This window comes from Ammospiza caudacuta, chromosome 4 (assembly GCF_027887145.1).
Source record: "Ammospiza caudacuta isolate bAmmCau1 chromosome 4, bAmmCau1.pri, whole genome shotgun sequence".
NCBI classification, from domain to species: Eukaryota; Metazoa; Chordata; class Aves; order Passeriformes; family Passerellidae; genus Ammospiza; species Ammospiza caudacuta.
This window is the reverse complement of record NC_080596.1, coordinates 36649045-36663943: the sequence shown is the minus strand read 5'-3', so window position 1 is coordinate 36663943 and position 14899 is coordinate 36649045. Positions and strand designations below refer to the sequence as shown.

At 52.5% G+C, this 14899-nt stretch overlaps 1 protein-coding gene across 1 annotated transcript; it reads right to left on the bottom strand.

Annotated features, from left to right (window-relative positions):
* Positions 1-2100: 2100 nt before the first annotated feature.
* Positions 2101-14099, bottom strand: LOC131557254 (zinc finger protein 883-like). The gene is made up of 4 exons (XM_058804325.1): positions 14040-14099; positions 7309-7374; positions 6217-7155; positions 2101-2840 (listed from the first exon to the last, which is right to left on the bottom strand). The coding sequence occupies exons 2-4, from the start codon at positions 7328-7330 to the stop codon at positions 2101-2103; spliced, it is 1701 nt and encodes a 566-aa protein (XP_058660308.1). The 5' UTR covers positions 7331-7374; positions 14040-14099.
* Between the last annotated feature and the right edge of the window lie 800 nt (positions 14100-14899).

Sequence of the window (14899 nt, the reverse complement as noted above, 5' to 3'; positions counted from 1 at the left end):
GGTGACACTTGGTTCACCAAGATGTCATTGTCACGCCGCTTTCCAGGGAACCCTGAGGCCTTGCTGTGAAATAATGGAGCCTTGTTCCTTCCAGACCTGGCAATGTCCCAGTGGCACCTGTGTCCCATGAGGTCCCACTTAGTCAAAGCAGAGCCTTGCCTTAACCACTGACCCTTGTGTCCTTGAGATTCCATTTGTGAAAAAAGCATTCACTCTCCTGTGAAAATGTAAAAGGTTTAATAAAAGACAATGGGAGACCAGGACCATGGAGCAAAGGTTATCACGGCCGGGTGCATCTTGGCACTCAGCCAGGAGCACCCTGTTACCTTCAGGGATCCCCCTGAAATACCTTTCCCTTTCAGCCTCTTGCATATTCATAGACCCTCATGCATATCCATAAACTACTTTACATATTCCAGGAATGATTTTACATGGCCCCTCCTTGGGTCTGTCTTTTCAGAGCATGTGTGTTTCTTGGCTGTGGTTTTGGCTCCTTCTCTTTATCACCTCCAGCTTTTGGGCCTTGGTGAACTCTGCCTTCAGACAGGGAGTGCTGATAGTTGGCAGATCTGTACACGTGTCCTCATCCTGTGTGCGTTGGATGTTATCCCATCCAAGCAGGCAGTTTAACACAAGCAGCTATTCCACTGAGCTTAATTAACAACAGAAATAAAAACTATAGAACAATATTACTTAAACAAATGGACCCAGCCTATATTTGCTCCCAGTCTGTGTCATCCTGATCCGTATGGTCCCACTCCCTAGGATCCCAGCCCAGTCTGTGTGGTCCCAGTCCATACAGTCCCAGTCCATATTTGATCCCATTGCAGGCTGTCCCAGTCTGGAGGGTTCTGATCCACGTGATCCCAGTCCAGGTGATCCCAGCCCATATTTGATCCCAGTCTGTGTGGTCCTGCACACACTCCCAGGGTCTGGAATTCTAGTTCCCAGCCAGGAAAAAATGTTCCTGCCCTTGAACTTCCTTCCTATCATCTTAAAAAATTAGGATGAAATCATAAAGAAAAAGATAATTATTAAAATGAAATCATTATAATGAAAATGAAATATAGTCATTTCAACTCTTACTTACAATACTCCAATAATGATTCAATCCAAAACAGCAATAACTATTACTATAACATGACCAATAAATATAAATAAATTATGTACCAAGAAATAACTTTTGAAAGTTTTAACTCGACGACTAATACAGTTGAGATAAAAAATATCTAAAAAAACTAACATGCAATCTAACACACCTTGGTAAACCAATTTATATTACAAATACACTAAACACAAAACCAAACACCACTATAATTTCTCAAACATTTTAACTAAACAATTAAACTTCAATAACATTCTTAAGTACTCTTGAAAAATTAAAATTATTTTTTAAAAAATTGTGTGTGGGTGGTTTTATTTGGATATTGGTTTTTGGATTGTTTGGGTTACGTGATTTTAAAAGGGGGATTTTTATAGAAATTGAATCAGATGAGAAGGCAGCACTCTGCAAACAGAACTGACTGAAAATGAATGGGACAGAAACCATACAGTCTGAAAGTTTTATTTGCTATCAAATCCATCCCACACACCCAGCCCGCCCCACACAATCCCCATCACATTGCTCCAAATTGAGATCCCAATTCTACCAATCTCCTCCCAACTCCATCTCACCCTGGCAGCTGTGCAATGGAGAGTTTGGCATGGGAATGAGTTTTTTTCAGGAGGGAACAAGCAATCTGAGGTGGAATTGAGCCCTTTTGGGTTAAAATTCAGTTATTTTCACTGGGATTTGAGTGGTTTTGAAGTGACAGATTGATCCCTCTTGGCTTCTAGAGTGGAAAAACAAGGAGAAGAGAAAAAAATTAAGGTTGAACCAAAAGGGAAACCAAACAGGTGTGTTCCCAACATGGATCACAGGGAATGTGAGTGACCCGGGCTGTGCCCAAAGTGCCTCCTCCAGTGGGGGATGGAGCTGGAGCAGCGCAGGAAGCTCTTCCCGCACTTGCAGGGCTTCCCTTAGTGGTGCCTCCGTTGGTGTTGGGTCAAGTTAGAGCTGCTGAAGAAGCTCTTCCCATACTGGGGACACTCGTAGGGCCTCTACCCAGTGTGGATGCGCCAGTGGGTGACGAGGGTGGAGTTGCGCTTCCACCCTCCCCAGTCGGGGCATTGGAAAGGCCTCTCCCCTGTGTGAATCTGATAGTGCCAGAGGAGATGGGAGCTGGTCAGAAACCTCTTCCTGCATTTATCACACTCATAGAGCCTCTCCCCAGTGTGGATCTTTTGGTAGCGGATCAGGTGGGAGCTCTGTGAGAAGCTCTTCCCACATTCCCCACATTCCCTACATTCGTAGGGCCGTTCCCCAGTGTGGATGTGCCAGTGCTGGACTAGGGTGGAGCTCTCCCTGAAGCTCATCCCACACTCCCCACACTGATGGGGCCATTCCCCAGTGTGGGTCCTCTGGTGCCTGATCAGGTTGGAGCTCCGGTTGAAGCTCTTCCCACATTCCTCACACTCGTGGGGCCTCTCCCCAGTATGGATGCGTTGGTGCCTGACAAGACAGATATATTGCCTGAAGCCCTTCCCGCTGTCGGGGCAGTGGAAGGGCCTCTCCTCTGTGTGCGTGCGCTGGTGCTGGATGAGATCAGAGATGGTCTGAAACCTCTTCCTGCACTGATCACACTCGTAGGGCCGTTCCCCAGTGTGGGTCCTCTGGTGCAGGATCAGGTCGCAGTTCCACCTGAAGCTCTTCCCACACTCCACGCACATGTGGGGCTCCTCCCCATCATGAACCTGCTCATGGAGCACCAGCTCCGAGCTCTGGCTCCATCTCCGGCCACCTTCCCGGCCCAGGCTGGCTCTTTCCCCCTCAGATCCCTGCCAGCTACGTTTGCAGCCCCTCCTCGTGCGGCATCTCCAGGGCTTTTCCTCCCTGTTGGCTTCCTGTGCCGTGGAGCCGCTCAAAACGGCCTCTTCCACCAGGTTCTGCCGCGGGCATTTGTCCTCCCTGCTCTCCATGCCCAGCTCCTGCTCTGGGGGAGGAAGGACAAGGACAGGATGGGATTTGCCTCTGTGCCACAGGCAAGGGCAAGGAGATCCCCCCAGGGCTGAGCTGCAGCCGGGGCCATGCTGGGCTGGGAGATGGAGCAGCACAGAAGGGAAAGGGGCACTGACTTCCTCCTCACCTGCCTCAGTGTCCGTGGGCATCTTCCTCTTCCTCACAGCCTGCCAAGGGTTGGCAATAGGAAATCCTGGTTTGGGGAAAACAAGGGATGAGCACGGTGAGTTTGAAGGTCCCTCTGCACCAGTCCATCTCTACAAGTCACTGGACATCTGGGCTCCAGAAAACCCTCCCAAACACCAAGATTCTGCCCTGAAAAAGCCTCCCAGGTCCCTTGCCTCTGGTGTTCGAGGGTTCCCCCCTGTCCCAGCTGCTGGGATCACGCTTGGATTGGGGGTCCCACTTCTCCTCCGTGCCCGCCCTGCCCAGGCTGCTGGCAATCCCAGCAATGCCAAAAGCTCCCCCCTCTTCACTCTCCCCATTTCGGCATGCCGGGGCTGTTTGGGCTCCCGGGCTCCCTTCTCCCCTCATTCTCTGCTCTGGGCTGCAGCGGCTCCAAGGAGTCCCCCCTGCCCCTCTCCAGGCTCTTGAGGCTCCCGCCAATGGCGGCGCTCCCCCCTCTCTGGGCTCCCCACTTTGGACTCCTGGGGGACACAGGGCTCTGTTCCTCCAGGCTGCCTCTGCCGGCAGCCGCCACCGGCACCCCCCGATGTCTCCCCGAGGGGCCTTTTCCACTCAGCCTTGGACTGCTTCATTCTCCAAACATCTCCCCATAAACCCAACCCAGGGACCCCCCAGGATGTCTGGGCCTGGCTCCCCCTCCCTGCTCACCAGCGTGACGGGGGGGGGGGGGGGGGGGGCAATGATCCCACAGGTGGGGGCTGCAAGTTCAGGCAGGGCTCCAGCACATGGTTCCATCTCTTCAGCCTTGATCCGCCTTTGTCCCTCCTCTTCCTCTTCCTCCCGCTTCTCTTGTTCCATCCCCTCTCCTCCTCCTTCTCCCTCACCGCACCTCCTTCTCCTCTTCCATCCCTCCTCGAGCTCCTATTTCCCCACCTCCTTCTCCTCCTTTGTCCCTCCCTTTCCCTCCCTCCTCCTCCTCCTCCCTGACCCTCCCTCCTTCTCCTCCTTCTTCCCTCCTATTTTACCCCTCCTCCTCCTCCTGCTCCTCCCTAACCCCACCTACTCCTCTTTTTTCCATCCTTTCTCCATCTCCGTTATCCCTCCTCTTCCATGCCATCCCTGTATTTCCAGTCTCGGTCCATGCGATCCCAGTTTGGTGGGATCCCAGTCCATAGAATCTCAGACCAGTTTATCCCAGTGTGTATGGCCCAGATCCATATGGTCTGTGCAGTCCCAGTCTATAGGATCCCATTTCACAGGGTTCCAGTTTATACAGTCCCAATCCCTGTTTGGTCCCATTACAGTTTATCCTTTTCCATAGGATTCCAGTGCAGGCTATCCCAGTCCAGTTTATCCCAGTCCATAGGATCCCAGTTCCATATAATCCGAGTCCATAGGATCCCAGTCTGGGCTATCCCATTCCAGTTTGTCCCAGTGCATAGGATTCCAGTCTCTCAGGCATCTGCTGAGTAGGGAACTGGGATAACTGGGAGGCACAGGATAGTGGGGTGGGGGGGAACTGGGAAAACGGGGGAAACTGGGATAACAGGAAAAATGGGATAAGGGGGGAACTGGGATAATGTGGGGGACCAGGATAATGGGGGGAACTGGGAGAGTGGGATAATGGGGAACTGGGATAATGGGAATTCCAGGATAACAGAAATTCCCAGGATAATGGGAATTCTGGGATCAAGGGGAAATTTGGGATAACGGGAATTCCAGTCTAACAGAAATTCCAGATCAATGGGAAATTTGGGATAACAAGAATTTTGGGATAATGGGGAAATTTGGGATAATGGGAAATTTGGGATAATGAGAATTTTGGGATAAAAGAAATTCCAGAATTATGGGAATTTTTGGATAATGAGGAAATTCGGGATAGTACATATGATCCCAGTCCCTATTTGATCCCAGGCCATATTTGATCCCAATCCATTTGATCCCAATCCATTTGATCCCAGTCCATATCTGATGCCAGTCTGTATTGCTCGGCATACATTCCAAAAGGCTGGAATTCCAGCTCCCAGACAGGAAAAGATGTTCCCGCCCTTGAAGGCAAATGGAGCAAAATCCTACAGAGACATTTCCCTGCCAGCCTTCAGGACTTCAGCTCCTGGGACTGAGAATTAAAATAATATTTGGGAAATAAAGTAATAAATAATATGGGGAGGGTCTTTGGTGGCAGAGGGGTCAATTAAAACAGGGACGAGGTCAATTAAATCAGGGATGGAGTCAATTGAATCAGGGCAGAATCTTTGATGGTCACTGGGGCAATAAATCAAAGGAGGGTATTTGGTGGTCCCTGAGGCAATTAAATATAGGGAGGGTCTCTGGGGGTGCCTGGGTCAATTAAATCAGGGGAGGATCTATGGTGGTCCCTGGGTCAAGGGAGACACTGAGAGAGAAACAGAGCAGGCAAAGAGAGGCAGGTGAGAAAAGGGGAAACAAACACAATCAGCTGAGAAGGCGGCACTCTGCAAACAGAACTGCAACAGACTGAACATGAACAGGAGAGAAATCAGTAAGTCTGAAAATTTTATTTGTTATCAAATGCATCCCACACACCCAGCTCCACACAATCCTCATCCCACCGCTCTGAGATCCCACTTCTCCCAATCTCCTCCCAGCCCCATCTTACTTAGGTGGCTGAGGAATCAAGTGAGTTTGGTACGGCACTGAGTTTTTTTGAGGTGGGATTGAGCCCTTTTGGGTAAGATTGAGTTGTTTTCACTGGGATTTCAGTGGTTTTCAGGTGACAGATCCATCTCTATTGACTTTTGGAGTGCAAAGAGATAGAGAAGCTAGAAACATTAGGGCCAAAACAAAAGTAAAAGCTGCCAGGTGTGTTGCCAACATGGATCACAGGGAATGTGAGTGACCAGGGCTGTGCCCAAAGTGCCTTCTCCAGTGGGGGATGGAGCTGAAGCAGCGCACGAAGCTCTTCCCGCACTCAGGGCACTCGCAGGGCTTCCCTTACCGGTGCCTCCGTTGGTGTCGGGTCAAGTCAGAGCTGCTGGAGAAGCTCTTCCCACACTGGGGACACTCGTAGGGCCTCTCCCCAGTGTGGATGCGCCGGTGCTTGACGAGGGTAGAGTTGTGCTTGAATCCCTTCCCACACTCAGGGCAGCGGAAGGGCCTCTCCTCTGTGTGAATCCGATAGTGCTGGAGGAGATGGGAGCTGGTCTGAAACCTCTTCCTGCATTTATCACACTCGTAGGGCCTCTCCCCAGTGTGGATGTGCCTGTGCCTGACGAGGGTGGAGTTCCACCTGAATCCCTTCCCACAGTCGGGGCAGCGGAAGGGCCTCTCCTCTGTGTGACTCTGATAGTGCCGGACGAGATGGGAGCTGGTCTGAAACCCCTTCCCACACTTGGAACACTTGTAGGGCCTCTCCCCAGTGTGGGTCCTCTGGTGCGAGATCAGGTGGGAGCGCTGGCTGAAGCTCTGTCCACACTCCCCGCACTCGAAGGGCCGTTCTCCAGTGTGGATCCTCTTGTGCTTGATCAGGCTGGAGCTCCCACAGAAGCTCTTCCCACACTCCCCACACTCATAGGGCTTCTCCCCAGTGTGGATTCTCTGGTGCTTGGTCAGGTTGGAGCTCAGGCTGAAGCTCTTTCCACACTCCCCACACTCATAGGGCTTCTCCCCAGTGTGGGTCCTCTGGTGCAGGATCAGGTCGCAGTTCCACCTGAAGTTCTTTCCACACTCCACGCACGTATGGGGCTTCTTCCCATCATGGAGCTGCTCATGGACCACCAGCTCCGAGCTCTGGCTCCATCTCCGGCCGCCTTCCCGGCCCAGGTTGGCTCTTTCCCCCTCAGATCCCCGCCAGCTGCGTTTGCAGCCCCTCCTCGTGCGGCATCTCCAGGGCTTTTCCTCCCCATTGGCTTCCTGCGCTGTGGAGCCGCTCAAAACGTCCTCTTTCACCAGGTTCTGCCGCGGGCATTTGTCCTCCCAGCTCAGCTCTTGCTCTGGGGGAGGAAGGACAAGGACAGGATGGGATTTGCCTCCGTGCCACAGGCAAGGGCAAGGAGATTCCCCCAGGGCTGAGCTGCAGCCGGGGCCATGCTGGGCTGGGAGACGGAGCAGCACAAAGGGGAAAGGGGCACTGACTTCCTCCTCACCTGCCTCAGTGTCCTGGGGCATCTTCCTCTTCCTCGCAGCATCCCAGGGGTTGGCAATAGGATATCCTGGTTTGGGGAAAACAAGGGATGAGCACGTTTGTAGGAGCGTCGGGGGGTAGGACGGTCGGGACGGACAGAGACGAGAGATCTCTGAAGCCAGGTCGTGGAACTTGAGGTTTATTGCAAAGGGCCTGGGTGCAGGGCCCTGCTTGGAGCTGCCAGCCACAGGTCGGAGCAGGCCCGAGAGAAGAGAGGGGTAGAGAGGATGAGAGGGTGAGAGAGTAAGAGGGGAAGAGCGTAAGAGAGTAAGCTTCCTGTTACAATACAATAAATCTTCTTCTGAGTTGAATATTCTATTTCTCACTAACCAATCTAGTACAAGATACAAATCCTAGAGCATTTACATACAGCCTGTAAGATTCATTACATCACCATACTGTGTTACATTTTAAACCCTAAAAACACTGCTTTGGACCCCTTCTGCTGAGCTAGTAGGGTCTGCTATGACCCCTGGGTCTGTCTGCACACAGAGGGAATTGTTTCAACAAAAGGGGATTACCTTCAGTCAGGCCACACCATTGTTTTCCAGTTGTTCACTAAGGTATCTCAAAGCTTGCTTCCATCTCAATCTTGCTTAGAGTTTCAATATTCTCAAATTCTTTTGCCAGACAATCATATTTATGAGGCTTCCCTGTTTCATCTTCCCCAACACATGTTCAGTTTGAATGTCCCTCTGCCCAAGTCCGTCTCTACAATTCACTGGCCACGTGGGCTCCATAAAAACCTCCCAAACACCAAAATTCAGCCCTGGAATAGCCTCCCAGGAGTTCCCCATCGCTGGTCCCTCGCCTCTGGTGTTCGAGGGTTCCCCCCTGTCCCAGCTGCTGGGGTCATGCTTGGATTGGTGGTCCCCCTTCTCCTCAGTGCCTGCCCTGCCCAGGCTGCTGGCAGTCCCAGCAATGCCAAAAGTTCCCCCCTCTTCACTCTCCCCATTTCGGGATGCTGGGGCTGTTTGGGCTCCCGGGCTCCCTTCTCCCCTCATTCTCTGCTCTGGGCTGCAGCGGCTCCAAGGAGTCCCCCCTGCCCCTCTCCAGGCTCTTGAGGCTCCCGCCAATGGCGGCGCTCCCCCCTCTCTGGGCTCCCCACTTTGGGCTCCTGGGGGACACAGGGCTCTGTTCCTCCAGGCTGCCTCTGCCGGCAGCCGCCACCGCCACCCGCGAGGTCCCCCCAAGGGGCCTTTTCCGATCAGCCTTGGACTGCTTCTTTCTCCAAACATCCCCTCAAAAACCCAACCCAGGGACCCCCCGGGATGTCTGGGCCGGGTCCCCCTCCCCGCTAACGGGCGCGACGGGGGGGGGGGGGGAACGATGATCCCACAGGTGGGGGCTACGAATTTCGGCAGGGCTGCAGCGCAGTTCCATCTGTTCAGCCTTGATCAGCCTTTGTCCCGCCTCTTCTTCCCGCTCCTCCTGTCTTATCCCCACCTCCTTCTCCTCCTCCATCCCTCCTCCCCTGTAACCCCACCTCCTTCCCTCCTCTTTCTCCTCCCGCTCCTCCTCTTCCATCCCTCCTCGAGCTCCTCTGTGTTATACCCACCTCCTTCTCCTCTTCCATCCTGCCCCTTCCATTCCTTCTCCTCCTCCTCCTCCCTTACCCCTCCTCCTCCTCCCCCTTTATCCCTGGCCTTCCCTCCCTCCTCCTCCTCCCCCAGCAGCAGCCACACCCTCGGTGCCCCGTTCCCGCAGCCCTGGCAGCCCGTGGCAGGAGCGGAGATGAAGCCGGGACAGGTCGGGATGGGCAGCGCGGGCCTCTCGGCTGCTCCCAGCCGCTGCGGACGGGGGGAGCCCGGCCCGGGCCAAAGGAGAGGCAAACTGGGCAAACTGGGGGCTGCACATCCAAACTGGGCCTTGCTGGGGACCCTGCCTGGCCACTGCCGGCCCTTGGGGCTCCTCTCAGCACATCCACCAGGGGGGAACGCACACAGGGCTGGGGGATCCCAGCAGTGGCAGCACTGACAGGGACTGGGCTGGACTGGGATCGTACTGGGAGTGACTGGGACTGCACTGGCTTTGTACTGGGATCATACTGGGATCGTACTGGGAGTGACTGGGACTGTACTGGCTTTGTACTGACATCATACTGGGATCGTACTGAGAGTGACTGGGACTGTACTGGCTTTATACTGACATCATACTGGGATCGTACCGGGAGTGACTGGGACTGTATTTGCTATGTACTGACATCATGCTGGGATCATAGTGCCATGTCAGGCCAGACTGTGATCGCACTGATGGAGACTGGGATCATGCTGGGATCATACTGGGAGTGAGTAGGAGCCTGCAGGGAGCAATTGTGACCCTGTTAGGGAGAAATGGGATAAACTGGGAGTGACAGGGATGATGCTGAGTGTGACTGGGAGTAGCTGTGAGTAACTGGGAACATGCTAGGAGGAACTGGGAGTGACTGGATGCATGCTGGTGGTGATTGGAAACTGCTGGACTTCAACTGGGATGAACTGGGATCATGCTGGAGGTGACTGGGATAATACTGGCAGTGAGTGCCACTACACTGAGGCTGACTGGGAGTGCTTGTGAGCAAATGGGATCATACTGGAAGGAAGTGGAAAGATGCTGGAGGAAACTGGGGTACACTGGGAGATACTGGGAGTGACTGGAACAAAAGTGAGGGTAAAAGAGAGCAACTGGAACCATGTGGGGCACAACTGGTTCATACTGGCAGGGACTGGGAGCACACTGGGCTCATCTTTGGATCATACTGGCAGGGACTGGACTAATACTGGGAGTATCTGAGAGTGACTGGGAACACACCCTGCACATCATACCCCATACTGGGCCTGACTGGGAGCAACTGGGAGCATGCATGGAGCAAATGGCATCATACTGAGACTGACTGGGGTGATCTAGGAAGCAACTGGAACCATGCTGGAGGCAGCTGGGACCATACTGGGAGAGACTGGAAGCAACTGGGATTATACTGGGACCACACTGGGAGAGCTGGCATGTGAATAGGATCAAACTGGAGCTTACTGGGATGATACAGGGGTTGAAAGGGGGCAACTGGGATCACACTTTGGGCTACTGGGAGCAAGTGAGAGAGACTGGGATGATGCTGCAAGCAAACTGGAGGAACTGGGAAGGACTGGATGCATGCTGGAGGCAAATGGGATATTCTGGGCATGACTGGGGGATCATACTGGGAGAACTGACACCTTACTGGGGCCACTGGCAGTGCCTGGAAATGACTACAGACATGCTGGGGGCAACTGGGATATACTGGGAGTGTCTGTAACCATACTGGGGGGACTGGAACCACACTGGGAACAACTGGGACCATGCTGGGGAGAACGGGGCCCACACTGGGGGCAACTGGGAGTGAGTGGGTATAGTAGAAGTCCTAGTAAAATATATGTATTGCATAAGTGGCCGTGCCCCGATCCTAATTGTAAATGGGCTGCAGCTGTGATGTCCTTAATTGGGTGGCTGCTGTGGCTAATGAAGATAACTGGGATAAAAGGGAGTGGGTTGGCTGTGCAGAGAGAGTCTTGGAGGAGCCTTGACCCAGAAGCAACACTGCTGTGAAGAGCTGTGTGTGAGAAGACCAGCCTGAAGGTATGGGACTCTAGAAATACAACAACAGCAATAGAAGATAGGACAGTTGAGAGCTGGGACTCTAGAAATAAAATAACAGCAACTGGGACCATACTGCGAGTGTCTGTAACCACACTGGAGTGATGGAAGCACATTGGGAACAGCTGGGCCCATGCTGGGAGCAACTGGGATCACAGTGGGGGCACTGGCATCAGACTGGGAGTGACTGGGAGCAACTGAGATTAGACTGCAAGTGACTGGGATCATACTGGGATTATACTGGGAGTGAATGGAACCTGACTAGGGGTTACTGGGAGCTACTGGGCCCATGTTGGGATGAAAATGTGACACACTGGGAGCAACTGGGATCGGCTGGAAGGTTCTGGAACCATGCTGAGAGGACTGAGACTAGAATTGGGACAACTGGGATCATACTGGGAGCAACTGGGGCCACCCTTTGAGCAACAGATGGAAACTGGGATTGTGCTAGAGGAAACTGGGAGTAACTGGGAAAGACTGGGATCATTCTGAGGTATCTAAAACCTACTGGGAGTGTCTCTAACCATACTGGGGGGACTGGAACCACACTGGGAACAGCTGGGATCATGCTGGGAGCAACTGGGACGATGCTGGGGGAAACTGAATCTACCCTGGAGGCAACTGGGCACGACTGGGACTGTTATTGGGGCAACTAGGATCATAATGGGAGGAACTGGGAACATCTGGAATTATGCTGGGAGCAACTGGGATCAAACTGGGATCACAGTAAGAGCAGCTGAGTCCTTACTGAGTTACACTGGGACCGCATTGAGAGCGACTGGAATCATACTGGGATTGACTGGGAGTGGCTGGTTTTGTGGATTTTGGGGGGGTTTGAATTTTGGGGGATTTTATTGGCATTTTAAGTGATAGTTTTTCTGGGGGTGTTTGGGGGTTTATTGAATTTTTGTGGCTTCTGTTGAATTTTGGGGGTTTTACTGAGATTTTGTTGGGATTTTTTGGGATTCTCAATGATTCTGGGGGTTTTATTGGGATTTTTAGGAGATTTTGGGGCATTTCATTGGCATTGTGGAGCCATTTAGTGGGGTTCATTGGGGGTTTGGGGTTTTTCGGGATTTTTGTTGGGATTTGAGGGGTTTTGTGGGGTTTTTTGGGTATTGTCAGGATTTCTTTGGATCTTGGGGGAGATTTTGTGGTACTTTTTATGGTTTTGGGGACATTTTTGGGGGATTTGAGGAGTTTAATCAGGATTTTTGGGATTATTGGGATTTCAAAGGATTTTGTGGGCTTTTATTGGGATTCTAGGGTGTTCTAATGAGATTCTGAGAGATTTAATTGGGATTTAGTGGGTTTCATTTGGACTTTTGGGGGTTTTAAGGAGATTTTGGTGCCTCTAAGCTCTTCCCCACACCAAGCGAATGCCCCAAAAGCCCCCCAAAATTCCATGAAAATCCCACAAAATCCCCAATAATTACAAGAAAACCCTCAAAAACCCCAGAGAATCTCTGAAAATCCCAGTGGAACTCACCAAAATTAAAAAATACTCCAAGTAATTTCAATAAATCCTTTCTCAAGAAACCCCTCACAACACCAATAAAATCCCCCAAAATACAAAAGCCCAAAAATCACGCAATTCTCGCCCAGTAATTGCATCCCAAAACCTCCAATAATTCCTTTGAAACTGACAATAAAATCCCCCAAAGCCCAAAAAAGTCACCCCAAAATCCCCAAAACCCTCGCAAAATCCCCACAAACCCCCCCCAGAACCCACCAGACTCAGTGGGCCTGTCCTGGATCAGGGCTGTGAGATGCAAAGCTGTGTTTCATGTCAGGTACAAACAGGCAAAGCGTGTACTTGCGAATGAGAAATGTGTGGACATCGACAATGGGATAGTTGTGAATTCTAAAAATAACTGAGGAAAATAAAGCATGGAAAAAGGCCTTTGAACCTATCTTTTGTTTGCAATTAATCCTAGTTGATTTAGGAGCATTGGAATTAAGGTGTTAAGGGTGTTCCTTTTTGTGAAGTATAATTTTAGAATATTACTTGTATCCTTGAAACTATAGCTTTGGAATATATATAAAGGAAATATGCTTATCTCACGCCTTATTGAAGCAGAGAAAAACAGCTTGAGAAAGGAAGATGAACATCACCTCAAGAGTTTATAGTTTCAACCAAAGAGAAGCTGGACATCACTGTTATGAGATTTATAGTCTCTGCAATTAAAAGGTGGACACACATCTAGGGAGCTGGACCCCACCAGATGGGATTCGTCTTTCTTCTTTCGGAAACTAGACCATCAACATCTGGGGATACTCCTTTGAGATACATCCTGAGAAATTTAAATCACAATAGTGTATAGAATTGTGATGTAATAATTTGGAATAAAAATTGATGATGAGTAAAAGATTAGAAATAGAAACTACTGAAAAAAAGCTGATGACTACCCCTATAAATACCTGTAACCATCAATTATCGGCATACAGTTAGAGAGAAAACTTCCCCCACTGTACCCGGTGCTGTATTGCTCATACTTTACCATAATAAATAATAAATTGATTGCTGCTTGAATATTGGTCTAGTCAAGCTTCTTATTCATAACAGGGGGCACCGGCCGGTAGAACAGGAGCCACTTCAGGGGGCGCTCGGAGCTTTTTGGGGAGGGGGCACCATGGGAGACCCCAAAAACCGGGGGGGGGGGGGGGTGGGAATCCCTGCTGTGCCCCCTTCCCCCCGAAACCCCCAGACCCCGGTTCAGGGTGGGCCTGGGACCCCCGGGACCCCCAAATCTTCCCCGGGACCCCTCCAGGAACCCCAAACCGCCCAGAGCCCCCCCAAGGTTGGCCCAGAACCACCCTGGACACCAAAACCTCCCCAGGACCCTCAGACCCCCCCATTTCCTCCGAAAATTTACCCCAGACCTACCTGAGACCCCCCCCCAAATCCATCAGACTGCCCCAAATCCCACTCAGACTCCTCAATTCCCCCCAAAACCCTATGAAATCCGCTCAGACTCCCCCAAATTTCTCCCCGAACCAAACTCACAACCCCCCAGTTCCTCTCACAATCCCCCAAAATCCCCTCAGACCCTCCCACTTCCCCTCAGATCCCCCTAAACCCACCTGAGAACGACCCAGACTCGCTCAAGCTTCCCCCCGCCTCCGCCGCGTGCGCCGACGCCCCCAGCCAAGAGCGGCGCGTCCCGCCCAACTAATCAATCACCGCGCTGCACGGCCCCGAACTAACGAATCACGGCGCAGCTCCCCTCAGCAAGGCCCGCCTCCCCGGCGCCGGCCCAGCCAATCAGACGCGAGCCGGAAGCGGCGCCCCGTTCCCCGCCGCCGCCGGGACCCGCCGGGCTCGGGACAGGAGCGGGAGGGGCCTGAGAGGGAACCGGGGGGGTCCGGGGGGGCTTTGGGGAGGGGCCCTGGAGCATTGTGGGGGGACCTGGGGGGCGCGGATGGGTCCTAAGAGGGATCACGAAGCGGAGTGGTCGTGGGAGGGTCTGGGAAGGTTTTGGGGAGGGGTCGTAGGAAGGTCTTGGGAGGGTCTGGGGGTGTTGGGATGGTCCTGCGGGAGTTTGGGGGGGGCTCTGGCAGTGTGATAAACAGGGCCAGGAGAGCAGCTCCTTTCAAAAGGCCTTTATTAAAGACAGCTCTGGGTGCGGAACCTGAGGGGTCGCGCACAGCGCCGCTGCTCCCACAGGACCGCGCTGAGCAGGAGGAGGAGGAGCAGCAGCAGCAGCAGCAGCGCAGCTTTGTCTCTCGGCACAGCTGGGGCTTCCGTCCTCACCAGAGTCCTTAGGAAGGCAACGTTGGCTCGGAGCATAGGGGGATCCTCCAAGCTGAGCACTATTAAAATTATGGGGGCAGGACAGAATCCGGCTCTGCTCAAGGGTGGGTGATTTAGTGCGGTTCTGCTGGGGTAAAGTCATCGTTTATGTGCTGGTTTGTTGTTCGGAGAGGGTTCATGGAGTTCCCAC